General features: G+C 38.5%; 2 protein-coding genes across 2 annotated transcripts; both read right to left on the bottom strand.

The window, feature by feature from the left end:
* Positions 1–1,862: 1,862 nt before the first annotated feature.
* On the bottom strand, positions 1,863–12,560 carry LOC129106437 (intermediate filament protein ON3-like). Its single transcript, XM_054617832.1, has 10 exons — positions 12,261–12,560; positions 9,109–9,317; positions 8,820–8,880; positions 6,273–6,368; positions 4,978–5,142; positions 3,986–4,111; positions 3,417–3,560; positions 2,623–2,699; positions 2,485–2,531; positions 1,863–1,969 (listed from the first exon to the last, which is right to left on the bottom strand). Exons 1-10 carry the CDS (start codon positions 12,558–12,560, stop codon positions 1,863–1,865), a joined length of 1,332 nt encoding a protein of 443 aa, XP_054473807.1.
* Positions 12,561–14,448: 1,888 nt separating this feature from the next.
* LOC129106024 (deoxyribonuclease-1-like) lies at positions 14,449–18,521 on the bottom strand. The gene is made up of 10 exons (XM_054617325.1): positions 18,490–18,521; positions 17,417–17,518; positions 17,220–17,314; positions 17,043–17,129; positions 16,679–16,791; positions 16,483–16,595; positions 16,046–16,200; positions 15,855–15,951; positions 15,670–15,778; positions 14,449–14,693 (listed from the first exon to the last, which is right to left on the bottom strand). Exons 2-10 carry the CDS (start codon positions 17,495–17,497, stop codon positions 14,614–14,616), a joined length of 930 nt encoding a protein of 309 aa, XP_054473300.1. The 5' UTR covers positions 17,498–17,518; positions 18,490–18,521; the 3' UTR covers positions 14,449–14,613.
* Positions 18,522–22,596: the final 4,075 nt, after the last annotated feature.

The following is a 22,596-nucleotide window of genomic DNA, read 5'->3' as shown; positions in this document are numbered from 1 at the left end:
TAATTAACACGTTTGAATAGTATATTTCTTACCTATCTGTTTTGAGATCAACATGAACAAGTGGTTTGTCAAAAACTTTAAAGAAACAAGAAACAAGCAACACTTCAGGGCCTTTTGGTTCATTTTCATTTTATTCATGGAAGCAGAAAATAAAATATAAAGAAACTTAAACCAAACGACCAAATCTGTAGATGAAAACTAGTTAATCTGATAACAACATCAAGAAAAATGTTTCTATTATAAGACTACAATATTTTTACATTTTTATAATCCCACTGATTAACTGAGCATAGGAAATCTTACAGACGTCTACTACAATCGAATCAGACTCAAGTCAATAAATTTGATTTAGAATCGACTTGACAAAAAACTAAAAAGACTCGCAACTCAACTTGGACTTTAACACCAATGAATCGTGATAATATACCTGATAACTTCCCCAGAACCCAAAGATTAAAATGTCTGATATTTAAGAAGTGTGCCACCAATCAACTCATTCACCAAACCAACTACCGTTAACACTGTTCATTCCCAGTTAAGACCACACTGAATTCCTCAGATCTGCTTTGTTTGAACCAATGCAACCGGCATCCAATCAAGTCACAAGACAGAACTAAGAAGAACTAACGTTACTGAGAGCCAGTTGGAAATGATGACAACAGAGATAATTCTGTTTGTGTAGAAAAACATACATATTGCTGAAAAAAAACCCAAATTGCTGAATGAAAAACATGTTGAAAATGACAGACTGTCACACAAATGGCTCTTTACATTTGGCGAAGAGAGCGTCACGACTTGTTCAGCACTCAAAACTGCAGACTGGGGACTTGTCTCTCATGACTTGGAACTTGACTCGTGATTTGATTGTCCCAACTTGGGACTTGATTTGGATCTTGTCTGTCTTGACTCTGGACTTGTCTGACTTAGGAATCAACTCGGGACTTGTCCGCCTTGACTTGGGACCTGACTCTAGACCTGCCTTTTAGCACCTGGGACTTGATTTTCTTGACCTGTGACTTGACTCTGGACTTGTCTGTCTTGACTTGGGACTTGATTGTTTTGACTCAGGACTTGGACTTGACTCAGAACTTCCCTACCTTGACTCAGGACTTGTTTGACTTGAGTCTGGACTTGACTGGGGACTTGTTTGACTTGAGTCTGGACTTGAATGGACTTGAGACCTAGTGGTGACCTGCAGAACAATGACTTGGTCCCACCTTTAGATGAGAGCTAACACATGACCATCTAAAGTGTAGATTATATCAGAAACAATTTCCAGATCTATTTCTACTTCATTTTCTGCATTTAGATGAGTTTATTTCTCCATTTTTCTACAGTTAATAAAAGTTAGTAATTAAATGTCTCAAATGCAGCCTCACACACACACACACACACACACACACACACACACACACACACACACACACACACACACACACACACACACACACACACACACACACACACACACACACACACATATCAGAACTAGTGTGTGTACTGTACTTGCATGCAGTAGTGGAGGAAGTAATCAGATCTTTTACTGTAGTAAAAGTACTAATACCACACAGTAAAAATACTCTGGTACAGTAAAAGGTTCCTTCTATATTCAAACTGTGACTGTTGTACTATTATATATTCTATCATTAGATTTTAATTACTCAGGCATTAATGTAAAAGCAGGATATTACTGTTGTTAATGGTTAAACTATTAACTAATGATTATTATTTGTCAGATAAATTTGGTTGAAATTAAAATATTTGCCAGTAAGGTATAAAGTAGCATTAAACTAAATACTCAACAAATCAGAACTAAAGTATTTGAGTATTTGTACTGAGTTTCACATGTGGAGCGTGTCCTCTCAGTGAGAGCTGTATCTGGAGCTGTCTCTGGTCTCAGTCGTCTTTATCAGCAGCTTTGGAGCAGGAGAGCTGCTGTTGCTGTGGTAACCATTGGTACTTTTAGTACCTGGACGGAGAGACGGAGCACAAGAAAGACATTTCATTTACAGTTGTCAATCAGTGGAGGAAGAAAAGATGACTATGGAAATATCATAGAAAATGAAAAAGGAGTAGAGGGGACATTCTCATTTTTAGAGACTTTTTATTCTAGAATTATTCTAATTACAGAGAAGGACAAGCTTATGTTACCTAGCTACCTAGCTAACTCTCCAGCCAACACTTTACAGCTTAACTGACGTGTTGTCACCATGACAACTAACAACAGTCACCATTTTCTTTAGTACTCGTCAAACGACAGCAGGAAACTGCTTAATGTCTGTTCTATTTCTGTTCTATTTCTGTTCTATTTCTGTTCTATTTCTGTTCTATTTCTGTTGGACAGTTGAATAGAAACTCTAAAGACAAAGATCTGAACTATATTTCTCTTTAAAGGCCACATGTTCAGCCAGTTATGTTGACATTTCACCGTTTAAAGAAGGAGTTTTGAGATCTTCTTCTCTATCCTCGTGGTTTTTTACTTACTGTAGTTGGAGATGGTCTGGATGTTGAAGATGGACTGCTGTCCGAGTCTGAGGAAAAAGAAGAGACAGAGAGTTTGTTTTGGTGTTTTGTATTGAAGGAGACTTCTCTTCCTCCTCTTCCTCCTCTTCCTCCTCTCACCTGTCCTCCTCTCCCTCCAGCAGCTTCCTGTAGGTGGCGATCTCGATGTCCAGAGCCAGTTTCAGGTTCATCAGGTCCTGCAGGAGAAGAAGAAAACATGGAAAACTTGCATCTGCAACTGTTCTCTACGCTGCTCGTCTTCTTTCAGTCTTTCCAAGTCTTTTCTGCCTAATAACTTGCATAGTTTTATTATTTTATAACAGTTTTTTCTTGCAGAGAGATGGACAGCAGAGACAGGATTACAGTCTCTCTGAGGATTAAAATCATTACTTTCTGATTTACAGGACATAATGTACAATTATTATTGCTCTTAGATGCTTGTTTTATGCTCTTAGATGCTTGTTTAAGAAAGGAGATGCACTGATGACTTCTGGTGACTAGTAGTTCTCTTGAATACCTATGTTGAATACACTTCCTGTAAGTCGCTTTGGATAAAAGCGTCTGCTACATGACTGTAATGTAATGTAATGTAATGTAATGTAATATTACTGACACATTCATTAGACATTTTAAATGAACCAAACACTCTTCACACCTGAGCTTGAGATTCTAAAGACATATCTACATGCAGCTCACCAAGAATGATAAATATATATATATTTACAACTTTACTGTTTACATTTCAATTATAATTATTTTCTAATGAATAGCTAAAGCTACCTGTTTCCTAGCAAGCTATATTAACTTCTAATTGGCACGACTCTTGTTGGGTTCAGATCCAGCTAACCATTAAAAACCTGCACTTTCTTATTTATTCTTCTTAACATGACCCACTCTGATGACTGATGACTCACCTGGTACTCTCGGAGCTGTCTGGCCATGTCTTGTTTGGCCCTCTGCAGAGCGTCCTCCAGGTCTCTGGTCCGGGCTTTGGCCTCTTTCACAGCCAGCTCTCCACGCTCCTCGGCCTCAGCCAGCTGGTTCTCCAGACCGCCACGCTGGGGGGGAGGATGGGCAACACATCTAAAATATCTAAAAATGTTCTAAATTTATGATCTATAATAATCTGAAATTATCTAAATTTATCTAAAATGATCCAAATTCATCTAAATGTATCTAAAATGATGATGTGAATTGATCTAAAATTATGTCTAAATTGATCTGAATTTATCTAAATTGATCTATAATGATCTAAAATGATCATCTAAAATGATTCAAATGATCTAAATTGATCTAAAATAAAATGATATAAATTATGTTTTAAAATTATATTCAATTATGATCTAAATTGTTTTAAAATGATCTAAATTGGTCCCAAAACATCTAAAATGATCTAAAATGATCTAATATGATCTAAAATAATCTAATATGATGATCTAAAATAATCTAATATCATTCTACAGCTGAAGGTTTCCGGATGTACCTGTGCTTTCACAGCCTCTATCTCGCTCTGCAGGCGGCTGATGAGGCGGTTGACCTCGGCGACCTCTCCCTTCACCACGCGGAGCTCGTCTCCGTACTGACTCGCCTGAACCGCCATCTGGTCAAACTGCAGACGGAGGAAGGTCAACGTTAAGTCTTTGAACAGAGAGCTGGAGGTGATGACACGGGCTCCACGAAAGAGATTTAATTAATCATCTTCAAACTATTACAGATTATTATGAGAATCACTCAAAGTATTAGTTAAGTACATATTTTAAGTACGTTACTGAAGTTTATTCCATACTTTATACTTCTATTCGAACTACTATTATTTTTACTTACACTTCTACTACTACACCACATTTCAGAGGGATCATTGTACTAATTACACATTTAATTAACACTAAGATACCAGTTCATTTTAAAATAATGTTTTATGAAAAAAACATTCGATCAGTTTATAAAAGATGATGCAACTGACCAACAATACTGCATATAAATCACTAATAATACAATATAAAAACACTTTTACTTTAAATACTTTGAGTATATTTGTTGCCAAATATATCTTTACTTAACATTTTGAACTTGTAAACAATTTTAGTGTAGTATGAGTACTTTTACTTCAGTAACATTTTGAACTTGTATCAGTGTGTTTTTATAGTGTAGTATGAGTACTTTTACTTCAGTAACATTTTGAACTTGTATCAGTGTGTTTTGTAAATTTCCCCGCTGCGGGACTAATGAAGGATTATCTTATTTTATAGTGTGGTATGAGTACTTATACTTCAGTAAAGGATCTGAATACTTTCTCCAACACTGATCCTCCTATATGTGTTCTTGTGTTGGTTTGGAAGCGTTTTGGGTTTCCCTCTCGTATAACACTCTGTCTTCTCTTTGGTTGGGAGATGTTGGGTCAGTGGGTTGAGGGTATAAAGTGTCTGTGGGCTGATATGTAACGGATCACGATGGACTCAGTCTGCTCCTCCTCACTTTGCTCTTGTACCAGGCTTCGGCCTCCTCTCGGCTCCGGGCTGCTATCTCCTCGTACTGAGCTTTGACCTCGGCGACGATCGTCTCCATGTTCAGGCTGCGACTGTTGTCCATCTGCACAACCACCGACGTGTCCTTGATGCTGGCCTGCAGCTCACGCAGCTCCTGGAGACACAAAGGACACAGAATATCTAAAAGACAGACAATACTCTGAGACAATAAATGATTTATTTACATTTAAATGAGTTTGTCTGTTTCTTAAACCCTCGGAGCAGATTGTAGATTGGTGTTTGATTCTTTCTTGAACAGTTTCAAATAAATGTTGAATATGACTTTATGATAATATCAGTTTAAATGTAGTTGTTTAACTATTCAGACAATCTTTATTTATGTGATGCGTTATAATCAAGTATAAAAATATTAATAAATGTTTAATGTCTTTGTAGATTCACCTTAAACTGTCCTCTGCACTTATATTGTAAAATGTAAGACATTCTGCTCCTCATTAACTCTAACCACTGACATTACGGAATATAAAGAAATATTTAAAATAATTGAAATAAAAAAGGTAAGGTTGCTACTAATGATTATTTTTCTTATTAATTATTCTGCCAGTTATTGTCTTGATTTATCAATTAATCATTTGGTTGAAATTAAACTACATTTTTAAATGTTTAATTCTAATGTTTTGTTTTGTCTGAAGATGTTCATTTTATTACAATTTAAAACAATAAATAAAACTCACATTTGAGAGCCTGAAACCATCAAATGTTTGAAGAATTACCTTAATGATTTATCAATTATTAATAATTTCCTTTCATCGATTAATCAGCTGATTATTGCAGCTCCAGTTAAAAACTAATGTACTGTAGGTCAACACACTGTAATTTATAATGTAATAAATAAAACAGATTTATTCAATTAAACACAAATAAATTAACCAATCAACACATAAAAAACAGGCTGCAAAAACAGAAACCAAACAGAACTGATTAACAACACAATGGAGTAAATAGATAAAATAGATAACAACATGCTAATAAATAGTAAAATTATAAACTGACACACAAACTATCTCCGGTAATATCAGAGTCATGAGATCACAAATCTTTGGGGATAAAATGTTTCCTGTGTTTCTAGTCTTTCAATGTTCAAAGACGACGACAGCTACAGATGAAAGATTTCCGTTGATGTAAAAACATCACAGAGAAAGTTAATGTCTCCGGAGAGACAGAACAATGAGCCGAGTGTTTAAATAAAGAAATACAGGAAGATGAATTAAAACGTTTCGGTACCTCCTCGTAGACGTTACGCAGGAAGTTGATTTCATCAGTCAGAGCTCCGACTTTGTCCTCCAGGTCGGCCTTCACCAGGTAGGCCGAGTCCACGTCCTGAACACAGAGACAAACAGAGACAGCAGCTCTGTGAGGACACCGACAGGCTGATGAGAGGCAGCCATGATGATTAGCATCTCTGTGTTAGCATGCTATCAGTGCTAATCATCAGTGAACACAAAGAAGAGCCGAGGCAGATGGGAAACTCTTCGGTTCTGCAGATGTTTGATCATAAACCAAAGTTATTAACATGTTGAAGTGCAAAGGGAAACGTCTGAGGATCAGCAAAGTCAGGAGGGTTCATCCTCTGGGGATCATGAACACCCGTTCAAACTCTAAACGCATCCAGCTAACAGACGGTTGATGTTTTTCAGTCTGGTGGAGAACAGAGAGATTGAGTCCTGCAGATAAAACACTGAGAGAGAAAACTTTCATTCAACTGTTTCAGCCTCATTAGAGTGTTTTTATGCTCATTTATAATTTGTGCATTAAAAAACAGTGTAAACGCTGAAAAAACAAGAAAATAAATGTTACAATACTGAAAAGAAAAAAGTTTGATAAGTTTGGCTGAAGTGGAGAAAGTTGGTTTACTCGTTTAGCAAAATGCGAGAAAGTGCAACAGAAGCAGACGTATTGAATAAATGATGAAGATCATGAAGAAAGTGAAGAGCTGAAAACATGAGGAGTGTGTGGAGCGATGAGGAGACTGAAACCTTCCTCTCATTAATACATTAATGTCCTTCGATGGTCTGGTCTCTGCTGACACTGTCAACCCAATAATACAATTATTTATTTATTTATTTATATCCTGATTAATAATTCATTATTTAATTTGACTTCTACCTGAATTGTTGTTATTATTATTTCTTCTCTTCCCCCCTTTGTTTTGTGTCCCTGTCTTACATGTGTTCATGTTCTTGTCTGCATTTGTTTTGTACTCACTTTTCTACACACACAAAAAAACCCAGTAATGTCATATTTAAATCATGTTTCTACACTTCTTCTCACTAATTTGGTGGTTTGACTGAAGGTCTTCTGATGATCTTGTTGCATAACAGTAATAGATGGAGACACACATCACCTCCTGGTTAAGTCTGGTTATACTTAGCGGTTCATTTGGACTCTAAGCTGTCTGTAGAGTCATGTTGAGACATGAACCCTGCAGCTCGTTGGGGTTCAGTTTTCTGCACCGGGGTTTCTGTTCATTCTCTCAAAGCTGCAGCAGGAAACTTCCCCAACAGATGATAAAAACACTATCAAATATTCCTCTCCCACTTAGAGGAAATGCTTCTGGTTGAATCATCAGGAAGAAACAATGTGTGTTAAAACTAATAGAAACTAGTGGATGTGTTTCCCAAAGAGAGCAACACTGAACTGTTAAAACGCAGCAGCTTCTTCTCCATTAAGACATAAAGTTAATAATCAAAATATAACACAAAAGACTTTTCATATCTCTCGTTGGTTCGACAGAAAAACACAGTGTGAGTCCTCTGGCCTCTTCCTCGTCTACCAGAGGGCCGTAACAGGAGACGCACATCAGAAACCTTCATTTACTAAACATCTCTTCATCTGCACACTACTCCTGCAGACTCCCGTCTTCTGAGCATTGTGTTTTAATAAAGTCTCTCTCTGTCTTTGTCCTCCAGATGTTTGCGTCGGCCAAGTCCCTGTTCATCTCTGATCAGGACAAGAGGAAACATTTCTGCCTGATGCTGAGGCTCTTCTTGGGCAACAGACAGGAATTGAGTTCAGTCGTGTTAAAACGTGATCAAACCTCTTTAAATATTTAATACTGAAACCCAGAGACTGAGTGGTTGTGATGGGTTTGTCCATCTCAGACTCACTTCTCCTTTTAATCTTTTAAAGTTTTTGGACTCATCTCAGTTTGAGCTACAGAGACATTTAAACTGCTTTGTTTTATAAGAATACAAGGTTTTAAAAACAGGTTTAGGATCATTTGATCATTGAATGACTGAATTAAAATTCTCTGGTTGATAAAATCTGCTGGTTTGTTTTTTAGTCGTCTGTGAAACTTAAACTTTAATGTTGTTTTTAACTATTTGTTGTTTTGAGTTTTTATGTGGTCAAACATTTTTAAATAAAGGTTAAATAAAAAAATACTCATCAGCATCCAAGTGCAAATTCCAAAAATGGTATAAAAAAATAAAAATAATAATAACTTCACATAAAACAAGTTTAAAAAGGTTAAAGTTCCAGTAGATATATTTTAATATTTGAAGTATTCCAGAGCTCTTTATTTATTAAGAAACAAATCTTCCTGTGAACCAAGGAGATCAGAGTTTTTTTCTAGTTTGGAGAGAGAACATGAATCTCTGAACTGAATTTCATAACAATCCATCTATCAGTTGATGAAATATTTTACTGCACATCACTAATGTGAACCTCACGTGTGTGTGTGTGTGTGTGTGTGTGTGTGTGTGTGTGTGTGTGTGTGTGTGTGTGTGTGTGTGTGTGTGTGTGTGTGTGTGTGTGTGTGTGTGTGCTGACCTTCTTCAGGATCACAAAGTCGTTCTCCAGGTTGTTCCTCTTGTTGATCTCGTCCTCATACCTGCAGCAGAGACACAGATGAGGTGTCACACTGATCTGCTCTGATCTGCTCTGATCTCCCAGACCTCCTCCTGACTTCACCTACTTGTGTTTGTAGTCCTAGTCCTCCACCTACAGACCTCCTCCTGACTTCACCTACTTGTGTTTGTAGTCCTCCACCAGACCTCCTCCTGACTTCACCTACTTGTGTTTGTAGTCCTCCACCAGACCTCCTCCTGACTTCACCTACTTGTGTTTGTAGTCCTCCACCAGACCCTGCATGTTCCTCAGCTCCCCGTCCAGCTTCGTCTTGTCGTTGTTGACCAGGTCCATCTGGCGCCGCAGACCCGCCATGTAGGCCTCGAACAGGGGCTCCACGTTGGACCGGCCCGGGCCCTGACCCTGCAGCAGGTCCAGCTTGGTCTCCAGCATCTTGTTCTGCTGCTCCAGGAATCGGACCTGAACCGCGAAGGAGGAGGAAGAGAAACCAGAGAAACCAGAGAGGAGGAGATATTCTGTGTTACATTAAAGTTGATAAAATACATGGATTTATATATTTTAAATTCTCTGCATGCTTTTACGTTTTGTGCTTCTGCTCTGTTTGTTTTTAGTGTCTAACAATGCTGCATCATTTTGTCTCTATTCAATGTCCCACTTTGATGATTAAGAACTCTTGACTTAAATATATTAGAGTTTATTACAACATTAATTAAGTTTCATACAGTTTGCGATCAGCTGGAAGGAACAAATCAGCGTTTAACCGTCCAGACTTTTAGGGATGGCAGTCAGAATCATCATCAACGTCTTCATCTGATCTTTACCTTCATAAATAAATGTGACGGCCTCTCAAACAGACCGTTGTACATAAATCACACTTTCCTTCATGTTGCATAGTTTCCTACATTACAGGTAAAATAATAGTTGCAGCCATAGAGAAGAATAAGAAGCGGCATCGTTCCAGCTCCATCTCAACAACATCATCACCTGACTGTATCGTGTTTCCTGCCTGAGGAAACGTATCCTCCACCTATTGTTCCTCCTCCTCCTCACAAAGCCTCCTCTCAGTTCGGAGCAGAATGATCTCCCTCAGAGACACGACCACACCAAGTCTGACCTGAATCATCAGGTTACAGCTCACGGCTCAATGGGGCTTAAATATCCACAGATTCAGGCTTTAAATGACTCTTTTTGGAGCTTTAACTGATCTGGTTCCTTTCTGCTACAAACCAGGATCAATAATCACATTTCACAGTGTCTCATTGGTCCTCCTTCAGGTTCAAACTGCAGCAGATAACATCAGAATAGTGACGAGGGGGGGGCAGCTCTCTAAAGTTACACTTTAACTAAAGGTTTGTTTGTTAGTCCGTCGACTCGACTTTGCCTTTTAGCAGAAGAAGAAGAAGAAGAAGAAGAAGAAGAAGAAGAAGAAGAAGAAGAAGAAGAAGAAGAAGAAGAAGAAGAAGAAGAAGAAGAAGAAGTATTCCTTCCTCGTGACAATCTAAACTCAGGAACCTGAGATAAAATCTAGAACCTGTTCTCCTGTGTTTAATGGATTCTGGCCCGGATGCAGCAGCAGGTTCCAGGTTTCCATCCATCCATCAATTATTCAGCCATAATGACTCCAGGTTGAACAAACAGAGACTCAGTCGTCTGGAGACGACCTCTCGAATGGTTTCGCTACATTCAGTCCAAAAAGCACTGAAACTGCAATGCTGCATATATATTTACTACATCCTGTTGCAGAGAATATGGTTATTTTTTTTGCATTAAAGGGACTACACTAAGCTGGTTATTGGATCGATCCCAGTTTGTATATGAAAACACTGAGTCCTCCATAAACAGGTTAGTCACGGAGTTCCACAAGGTCCTGTGCTGGGACCAATTATATGGTCTATTATATATATATATATATATATATATAACAAGAAGATCTTAGAAAAACAATCTTACTTTTTCTGACTTTGAACATTTAATGGGATTACAATTCTGCATATTCTGCTTTATTTATTTACCTTTATTTAACCAGATTACTCAACTAAGGACCAGTTCTCATTTACTGGAAACATAATGTTTAAAGAATTATCTTCAACCTTCCAGATACTTTATCACTGTGAGTGTTTGTGCGACATTTAAAACATGTAAATCGGCCAATAGAAACGCTTCAGGAGTTTGGTTTTGTGGATTCTGTCTCTGGACGCTGGCAGTGTCTCTGCTGATGTGAGAAGACAACAATGGCTCTTTGTGAGAATGTCACTGACTCCGTGAGAAAGCAGAGACGTCCGTGAGTCCGATATCAATGTCTTCATCACTGAGCTGCTTCTGTGGGAAACTTGTGTCCTTCAGGAAACTCTACAGAAAAACTACCTCTCAGGTTTACCTCCCCGGTTTACAACAGTACTTCACTCTTTTACTACCATATATACAGATATGATCATTGTGACCTTGTTAGGTCTTCATCAAGGTCAGCTTTTTTTTTTGGGACACATTTTGGGACACATTGAACACATTTTATAAAACACATCAAATGCAAATAAACCGCAAAGATCTAAAGGTCATTTCAAAGAGAGATATATAACTTTATCCGGATATGAACACATTATGTCACCACCAGCGGTGATGAGGAATAATAAAAATACTAAAAAGAAAAGTGTAACAGTATTAGAGAGACATAAAGTCAGCAAACTAACTGTAATATGAGCTAACGTTAGATAATGTTATCCTAGTTATCCACTGTGAGGTCGTACCAGACCAAGACGAGCAAAGACGTGTTTTATTTATCATGAATTCAACTTTTTTGTAAAAGTGTGTTATTTCATTTTCAACAGGTACATATTTTAATTTGATACATTTTAAAAGTTGAAAGATTGAAGATAAAACATGAATGCATTACTTGGTTTATACAATGTCAGAAAATAGTGGAAAATATTTTACAATCCAATTCCTAAAGCCCAATGTGATGTTTTATTTAATCTACATTAAAACACCAGAGAACAGCTGCAAATCCTCACATTTAAGAGGCTTGAATCATAGAATATGTCTTTGTTTTGAACTTTAAAAATTAAGTTATTAGTTGCTGATTAATTTTCTGCAGAGATGAAAGAAGTACTAATACCACAGTCTATACAAGTAAAATTATTAACATCAAAACATACTAGAAGTACTCGTCATGCAAAATATAATATATTACATTATTGTATTATAATTATTGATGCATCGATGTGTTTTTAACTTTAAAGGTGGAGCTCATTTTAATGACTGCTGGTAGTTTTATTTATAATGATACATCATCATTAGTAGTTGACTATATTTAGTTTAATCAGTAAATACATTTACTTGGGTAAAGTGTGGAGTATTTAATGACGCGCTGTCTGATGTCCTGTGATGGAGTGACTGAGTCTCTACCTTGTCTATGAAGGTGGCAAAGCGGTTGTTGAGGCTCTTGATCTGCTCCTTCTCGTGGGCTCGGCTCATGGACAGGCTGGGGTCGATCTCCAGGTTGAGGGGGGCCAGCAGGCTCTTATTGACGGACAGGGAGGCCAGCGGGTGGTGAAGCCCGTTGGTGCTGGCGTACAGAGAGCTGCTGCTCAGGGAGACGCCTCCGAAGGCCCCCTGACCGGGACCGAAGCCGCTCAGCCTCCTGGACCCACTGCTGCTCCGGACCGAGTTACTGGAGCTGATCCGCTTGGTACGACTCAGACTCATGGTGGAGGAGGGAGAGAAAAAGATGGAGGAAAGATGGAGGTATGAAAGCAGAGAGAGATATATGAAAGGGAAAACAAACAGTTGGAGGAAGAAGAAAGAAGTTTACGATGAAATGTGAATAAGAAGATGAAAAAGGAGGCCGAGCAGAGAGCAGCTGAGTGAATGATGGAGTGAACCAGGTGAGTCTAGGATGTCAGACCACAGTGAGGCAGCTCAGGTGACTCGAGGCCTTTTAATCCTCCTGTGGGTGGAGTCGGTGGAGGAGGAGAGAAGCTGCAGCACCAGAGATGTGGTGTCAGATATCTACACTTCCTGACTATTAGAGGACATGCCAATAAGTTACCTGTTCTTCTTGCAAAAATAGGTACAAGATTATGTGATTATGCTTTAAGATTATCTTTTTTTTTGCCGTCCAAAATGAGATGCGTAATCTATAAACTAACCATTTAGTGGTAACTAAATGGTTAGTTTATAGGTTAGGTCCGGACGGCATCAGCTCAAGGCTCCTCAGATCCTGCGCAGACCAGCTGTGCAGGATAGTGGAGCAACTCTTTAACTTGAGCTTGAAGCTGGGGAGGGTACCACAGCTATGGAAGACGTCCTGCGTGGTACCAGTCCCAAAGACCCCGGGGGCCAAGGACTTCAGCAGCTTCAGGCCGGTGGCTTTAACATCCCACCTGATGAAGACCCTGGAGCGGCTGGTCCTTGTGCACCTCCGCCCCTGGTGATCTCATCTTTGGACCCTCTTCAGTTCGCTTATCAGCCTGTCATCGGGGTGGATGACGCTGTCATCTACCTGCTACAAAGACGCCTTTCTCACCTGGAAAAGGCTGGAAGCACTGTGAGAGTCATGTTCTCCGACTTCTCCAGAGCCTTCAACACCATCCAGCCTTTGCTTCTGAGGGACAAACTGGAGCAGACCGGGGTGGACCACCACCTCACTGCGTGGATCCTGGACTACCTCACCAACCTGTGGATCCTCTACTGTTCTTATGTTTTTTACTGCTCATTTGCTTATTTATTTATAATACTAATTTTGATCTTGTGTTTTTATTTGTTTTATTTACTATGTCTCTTGTTTTGCACTATCCTCTTTGCTGCTGTAATCCTGTAAATTTCCCGCTGCGGGACTAATAAAGGATTATCTTATCTTATCTTATCTTTAATAATTCCTCTGGAGTCCTTTCTGGAGACAAATATCTGATCTTCTAGAGTCAGTTTTTTTCTACTTATCTTCACTGTAATGTTTGAGCTGGTTAACATGTGCACTGATCTGTTCGTGTCGTTGTGTTTCACGCTACTTTGGGTTTTAGATCATTCACGTTTTTTTAATGCTAAAACATAATATCACATAATTGACATGTTATCACAGAAATAAACTACAAACACTGAAACATTACACCTTGAAACACTTGTTTATCTCCACATCCATCAGTTGGAGATCAACATGATGATTCATCAGGTATAATATAATATACCTGCTTTAACATACTCTTATTTGTTTACTTGTTTACTTTTTACCATATTTTATTGTATATTTTCATATTTCCATTTTTAAACTATGTCTTGTTGTGTTAGTTGTGTGTTTGTTATTTACTGTACGCACCAATTACTCACCTAGCAAAATTCCTTGTATGTGTAACATACTTGGCAATAAACAGATTCTGATTCTGAGGTGTATTTGTGTTTGTGTCACCTGATAAATGTCATTTTAATATTCACTCTTTTAGCTCTGTTTTTGGTCTCCACCACCTCCTGAGGAAGTAAATTATACCGTCAGGATGACTTGCAGATTTTTGTTGACATAAATAATTCTGCACAATGAAGCTCAAACATCTGAGAGAAGTAACGACAAACAAAACACATATTTGAGTCTTTCTTCCCCAACAATGTTTAAAACATGATTTAATTATTAAAACTGTTAAAGAGAAGTCAAACTAAATTAATTCAACATTACAATCAAGTCAATTTTCATATTATTAGAAGAATACATGCTGTATATAACTCTGATAATGCGTTCAATGATCTTGAAGTCTGTCCTTCGTCTTTTGTCCTAACGTTTTCTCTTGGCTGGTGTGTTTGATGACGGTCCAATCTTCCTTTTTCCTGTCATATTCTTCTTCTTCTGTTGTACTGAAATGTGCAGTTGACCCAGAAAAAACAAACATTAAAGGATAATTATATTTCACATTTTTTCCACTGAGTGTTAAGACAATACTTTTATGCTCATATGTACATCTAAAGCATTTGTTTGCTGAGCTGTCAGGATGTAACAAAAACAAAAACACTGTAACTGTAACTGACTGAAAATGAAACAGCTTTGTCTTAGCTTATATAATATGTTTTTCTGCATTCACTTAAATAGAATTGCTTTGCGGCCATTGCTTTGCGGCCAGTTTGGACTTGAGAAACCATTCACCGAATATCCTCAGCAGATTTAATGACCGTTATCGTCTACTAATATGGTTTATTACTGCTACGAGTACAAGAAGACGACGCTGACCTCTAGGGGTCGTAGTAATTATGGCGGGAGCAAAGAAGGAAGTCAGGTGACGTAGTATTAAAAGCGACAAAGTCTGCGTAGGGAGGAGTTCAGGGTTGATGGACGGGTCAATCAAACTGAGGACTTTCACCCAGGTGAGCGCTGTTCAGGTCAAACATAAAGTCAACATTGACTTATTTTACTGTACTTTTGTTACATAACTTACTTTAGCCTGACCTCTAGGTAGGGACCCACTGAACTAAACTAGCTGGTTGTATATAAAGTCGTTAAAACTACAGTATGTTTCAGCAGGACTATTCAAACTTATAGTACATTTTGCTGATAAAACTACATTTCACTTGATTTAGTTTTCAGGAATTTTACTTCTAAGAGAGTACTTTTACATTGTGGTACTGGTACTTTTAAGTAAAATATGTCGGCACTTCTACCATCACTGTGCGCCGTAGGTCATCGATTAAACAGAAGCAGAAATTGACAAAAAAGCGATAAAAGATTATGTTTGATCAAATTGAATTGAATCTGATTTAAAGTGTTCAGAATGTTATATTTCTGATAACAGTTACAGTTACTCTCCTGTCACCATAACGTCAATAAAAACAAAGCTACCTCTCTTCTGTCCTTTAGGGGACGCTGTCCTCTTTCGTTTCGGTGCTCTGGGTCTCTGAAGGTTCTTCAGCTCTACCTCCACAGGGTAGTGGTCACTGATTCTCTGAGCCTGGAAACCAAATACAGTTTGAATAATAATAATGAAGATAAAAACGATCAATGAGTTAAACACATAGTTGTCTCACTTCTTTGTCCTTCAGGTTGAATGCTGTCTGGAAGTTGAAGGACTTGGCCGAGCCGGGGACGACGCCGTTCAGCAGGGTCTTTCCATGAACTACGATCCTGTTGGCAGGAAAAGTACGAGTATCAGTTCATCACCAACATCATCAACAGGACAACCACCTGGATCAAACTGCAGCACTGAGACGTGAGTCACCTGTCGTAGGTGTGGTCGTTAAGGTTACTAGTCGTTGTGTCGACATCATCGTCTATCAGCCAATGATAGTCAGCAGAGCAGATGCGGATCTCTGCCTTCTTCTTCTTGGAGAGATAACGTCCATCTGCATTAAAGTCCCCTAAAATCATAATTTTCTGCAAAAGAACAGGAGAAGAGGACTGTGTCATCTGCATACAGATGTTGTTAATGTAAACTAGAAAAAGCCATGGTCCCAAAGCCCATTCTTGTGGAACGCCCTTTTCAAGAGTGAATGGCTCGGACATGACATTCCCATGTTTAACAATCTGAGAACGATTAATACTATACTCAATATTATATTAAAAGTGCATAATTAGTATTATCAAAATGTACTTTAAGTACAGTTGGAATACGAACTCCTCGGTGTCAGGAAGTTTACTTATGTTGAACTTTCTTACATTAGTTTTCCACTTCTTCTTGATAGAACTGACTACGTCATGCAGCTCGTCCAGCTCCTTCAGCGTGTCCGTGGGTTTGGTGTGGACGGGGATCAGAACCAGGTCCTTCACCTCTGGAATACACACACATGTACAGTAAACAGCCACTCAGTACACAACTGGAAAAAAGTACACACCACGTATTAGAAACGCGTACTTGTAGAAGGACAGCTGAAGTGCAGGATGAAGGGCTCTCTGGCGAACGCGTCCACATCTCCAGGTTGATTGTCTTCATACTGATGAACGGCCTTCAGGGTCACATCAGCCTCTCTGAGTCACACACACACACACACACGCACGCACACACACACGCACGCACACACACACACACACACGCACGCACACACACACGCACGCACACACACACACGCACACACGCACATAGAGGTGTTTGCATGCATGCTACATGAACACATGCACCGTGTCTTTGGTGTGCATTCTCTCTGATTCTTTATGATACGTGTAACTGTATGTGGACCCACACATTAGCATCACACGCTTCATCACACCTGTGTTCTTACCTGTAGAAACAGACGAAGCGCTCCTTGTAGGTGTCTCGTCCCAGCTGGCGGCTGGCGATCATGGAGTAAGGACTTTTTCTGTTGGAGCTGAGGTTTGGTTGGGTTAAATCAAATAGTGTGAAATGGAAATGTTTTATGTGACAGATAAAAAGAGCTTCTTCGCTGCAGAGAACTCACCTGTTGTTGTTGAGCTCGTTAATTAATTCCTCCATGGCCATGCCACTTTTATCCATCACCTCCAGTATCACCACCACGCTGTACCGAGACACGATCTGTCAACGCAACATTGATTAAATCCAACACACAGCTCTACAGAGAACTCACGTGCACTCGTTTTAAAGAGCTTTATGGATGAAATGATGAAGGAGTTTTACCTCGGTGAGGTAGTGGACCACCTTCTTGTCTTTGACCTTTTTTATTCCCAGGTTTTTGACATTGAAGGCTGCTATCTTCATCTTCACTTCAGAAGATTAAAACTGTTCAGAGGATGAGTAAGAAGGACAAAATAAGGAGAAAATGAGGAACATGAAAACCAGAAGAGATGGAGGTCTCACGATGAAGCGTGTGAAACTAAGAAACGAACACTGAAGAAAAAGGATGCGGTTGGTTTTGTTGAAAAGTGTTACAACACAGCGTTTAATATTCTACATTAAAATCTTCAACGTGCAGCACAGACGTGAAGATAAGAGCTAAGATGAAATGTTAAAACATGTTTAAGTATTTGTTTTAAAATGAACTTAAATTGGGAGGAAACATTATCAATAACTTAAATATTTAACTTCTGAAAAATAAGGATTTATTAAACATCTTACATGTCTTAACACATTTTTGTGGGGTTTTGATATTAGTATGAATTATTTGTTGTATTATTATTGGTATAAATTTCATATAATGTAAAGAAAAATACTAATAAAAGCATTCGTTATTTTACTCGAGGTACAGAAATATTAGTAAAATTATTTTTATTAAAGTAACAAAAGTAAAAGTATTTATTCTGCAGAATTTCATCGTTCAGATGTTTGTATTAATATATTCATAATATAATAGGATTATTTAACAATCATTGATGCATTAACATGTGAGCAGCATTTCAATGTTGCAGCTGGTTTTCATCTGTAATAATGCTTCATATTTTAAGATGACGACATGTTTGTACAAAATGCTTTAACCTGTAAAGTAACAAGTAACTAAAGCTGTCAAATAAATGTAGTGGAGTAAAAAGAGTAAGTATGTATCTCTGAGATGAAGTGGAATAGAAGTATAAAGCCGTATAAAATGGAAATACCTTTTTTTTTTATAAATGCAAACAAAAGAAACACATTTTTAAATCCCACAACCTAAATGCTTCAGACAAAAATAATACTCAGCTTTCTGAAAGCATCATAATGTTGTCATCATCAAAACTTTTTTTTTCAAGGTATTGAGAGAGTTCAGAGGAAAAACTCACTGTTCTGGATGAAATGCACAGAATGAGAAAACAGACGGACTGAATCTTAATTCTGAAGAAGCAGAACAAACATCTGAGACAGGAAGTGTTTCTGTACAAAGCGCGCACACACACACACACACACACACACACACACACACACACACACACACACACACACACACACACACACACACACACACACACACACACACACACACACACACACACACACACACACACCAGCAGTCTCTATGTGTTATCAAGGCCGTTGAGCGTTTCCTGTCGGAGTACAAACAACAAACTACTCTTTCACTCCGGAAAAGAGATTATTTTATGTGATGAAACTTGAAATTAATTCCTTCAAGACTAAATAGTTTTGGATAAGATAAGATAAGATAAGATAAGATAAGATAATCCTTTATTTCAAACAGGAGAGACCATTGAAATGAGGAAAAGATAATCGTTTGTTATGAACAGATGATATGTGATGATGGAGTCTGAACAGAGTCTTTGGCGTTTGGACTCTACGGGGAGGTTTGTCATCGAGGGGCGTCTGCCCTGAGCAGCAGCAAGATAACCCCCGAGGTAATTCAGAACCTTCCCTTAGCAACTAACAAAATACCTTACATACCTCCCTTCTTCAGAAAGAAACGTCCCCGTTTCTAAACAGTAGAACTTCAGCATTATGCATTCACCCCTCACACAACTGCACAGTCTCTACAAAGTATGCCCCACTACTCCCAATATACACCAGACCATGCTGATGCACTATTGCGTTTGGATACAACATACATATAAAACATGTGCTGTTAGAATGAAGAAAACATGGTAATGCATATTCACACCTTTTAACACTCACAAGTCAGTTAACGATAAGTAACAAAGTCCTTTAAATATGCTGGCACTCTGCTGTGGCTCACTGGGGTCCAGAACTACAACAGTCCCTGTTTCACCAGTGACCCATGGCTCCTCCGCCCCACAGTCCCCCTCAGGTGACCCCCTGTGTTTCATCATTAAAGGGACCCTGGTAGGTCTAGGGCTCCTCCAATGTGGAGAGCTGGCTCGGTTATCAGAAGGCACCGGTAATCCTCCAGGCGGAGTCAGGGAGCGCCATCTTTGTTCACCCCGTGGCGGCGTGACTGGCAGCCATGCTCCCCGCACACACACACACACACACACACACACCACACACACACACACACTGACCTCCACACACACACTGACCTCCACACACACACACACACTGACCTCCACACACTGACCATTTAAACTGTACACAGTACACAAGTGAAAGTTTATTTTTGATATGTTGTTTTTATATTTGCATTGTTTGGGACAAGCATGTGCTGCTTCTTGTTGTTTCTTCAGGTGCTGATCCAGGAACAGCTACACACTGTTTAACACTCAGTGTCCAGTTTATTAGGGACAGCAGCTCCTGTTCCTTCATCATTTAATGCCAACGTTTGAATAAAACATGAAAGAATGTTGCTGATGTTTCTGTGTTTTGATAAAAGAAACAAACTACAAACAAAAACACTTCTGATGTTTCAACATGTTTCTCATCTGCTCCACAGATTTATGATGAATCTTCTTCATTGAGAGTTATGTAGTGTGATTTATTTTAAGGTTTTATTAAATAATAATATCAGAATATATCACATGATGATTAATCTCTCAATTATGAACCATAAACCCATAAATCAGTATAAAATAATGATGGTACTCAGCTTCCACAATAAGACGTCATTAATATAAGTAAGAGCATTTTATATTCTCTATTATTTGACGTCATCCTTAACTACAACTCCCATGAAGCACCGGGCCCAGAGACCCGCGCATGCGCACTAAGGAGCAGAAAGCGAAAGTGTTTGTGTGAGTTGGTCTCCGCAGTCGTTCTCGTTCCTCGTCGTTAGAGTCTCGGAGCAGTTTGACGTCCAGCGACGTGAAGAACGATGAACGTGGTTCCTCTCGTGTGTCTCTTTCTCCTGACTCGGTCCGGGACAACGTCTGCTGCTGGTTTCACGGTGAGCACAAGATATATATCTAGATAATAATAATAATGTAATATAGCATATATAGATATATAATAATAATGTTATTTTATATATATATATTGATCTCCATCTCTGGAGTCATTCATCGGTCGGTCCTCAGAGCGTCGCAGCGTTTCTCAGGGCGTTGACTTCCTGCAGTTTATTTTTGAGCTGCTTTTATATTTACTGTTTGGGACAAGTATTCACATCCTGTACTGCAGTAAAAGTACTGATACCTCACTGAACAATACTTCACTACCAGTAAAAGTACTGATACCTCACTGAACAATACTTCACTACCAGTAAAAGTACTGATACCTCACTGAACAATACTTCACTACCAGTAAAAGTACTGATACCTCACTGAACAATACTTCACTACCAGTCAAAAGTACTGATACCTCACTGAACAATACTTCACTACCAGTAAAAGTACTGATACCTCACTGAACAATACTTCACTACCAGTAAAAGTACTGATATTTATTTGAACAATTTCACTAAGTAAAAGTACTGATACCTCACTGAACAATACTTCACTACCAGTAAAAGTACTGCGTTCAACAACCTGAGAAAGTAAAAGTAGTTAAAGTATTGATTGATCAGTATAATGTTTTCCTATCAGATGTTTCTGGATCAATATTCCTGCTGCATTAATGTGTATTTCATGTTAACTCCTTTATATCCTGTTTGTTGGTTTAATCTGCATCAACGCATCATATTCCATAAAATCATCACGTGTTTGTAGAAAACATTAAAATATGAAAGCGAAAGTGTTTGTGTAAAGTTGGTCTTGGAATAAGTTCTAAGTTACTTGTCGTTAGAGTCTCGAGTTACATTCTCCAGTGTATTTGTAACAATTCACTGATGTTTCTCATGAAATATGAAATCTGGATGTTCCTGCTGCCTGAGAGCTACTGAGAGTCTGGAGGATAGATTTTATTCAGGAGATAATAATAATAATTAATATAATAATGTAATAATATAATAATATTGATTAATGTGATAATAATATTAAGTCAATAATAATATTAATAATGTTGATAATAATAATAATAATAATAATAATAATGCAATAAGATTCAGAGCACGTTGTTTCAGTTTTTCCTGATTAACTCCAGTTCTTCTCTTCAGGTATTTTTTCATACCTCACTTGTTTAAGTGTTTCTGAGGAAAGAGATCATATAATAATTATAATAATGATCATATAATAATAAAGCTGTTGGTCTGGTCCTCCTGCTCTACGGTGTAAATGTACTGATACATCACTGAACATTATTAATGAGAAAGTGGCTGCAGAAAACCTGTAAAAAATGTGGTTAGATCAAAGAAATGAGATGTTATGAATATATGTAAAACCTCAAATGTATTAATATGTAAACAGACAATCTAGAGGGAAGTGCAAAGGATAATCTGATGACAAAGAGAAAGACGAGCTCAAAGAACGAGAAAAGTTTCTTGTTATTTCCTTTACGTCTGTCTGAACTTAAATACTCTCCATGTTTTTATCTTCCAGGAGTCATCAAAGTGGAACAAGACAGTGATGTTATCTTACCTTGTTCCCTCGACTCCAAGGAGAACATCGTAGCAGCTCTCTTTGACTGGAAGAAAGTAGCTCAGAGAGATCCAGGTCAGAAGGAGGTTTTCTTTTATGATGCAGGTGATCATTACAACAGCGGCCGTGAAGGTCAGAGTCCAGAGTTCAGAGGACGAGTCTCACATTTTCCAGATCAACTGAATCAGGGCAACGCCTCCATAATCATCAGGAACATGAAGGTGGAGGACACTGGGAGCTACACCTGTACTTTTCCACGTCTTCAGCCACCTCAAACGTTCTCCGTTGAGCTTGTTGTTGGTGAGTGTTGTAATAAAACAGGTCAGCAGTCTAGAGATGAAATCTGCTGTGAACACTCGTTGTACGAGCAGATTGTTTCTTCCATACTCCGACCTGAACGCGTCCAGGACTGACACCAACCAGTCACATCTGTGAACGTTTATCAGTTTAGATGGAAAAACTAAATCTGTTCAATTAACAGGGAAACACATTTCTGTTTTATTGTCTGACAATGTTTCACAATCACTCTAACTCATG

This window comes from Anoplopoma fimbria, chromosome 17 (assembly GCF_027596085.1).
Source record: "Anoplopoma fimbria isolate UVic2021 breed Golden Eagle Sablefish chromosome 17, Afim_UVic_2022, whole genome shotgun sequence".
Taxonomy (NCBI): Eukaryota; Metazoa; Chordata; class Actinopteri; order Perciformes; family Anoplopomatidae; genus Anoplopoma; species Anoplopoma fimbria.
This window is presented reverse-complemented; position numbering and strand designations above follow the sequence as displayed.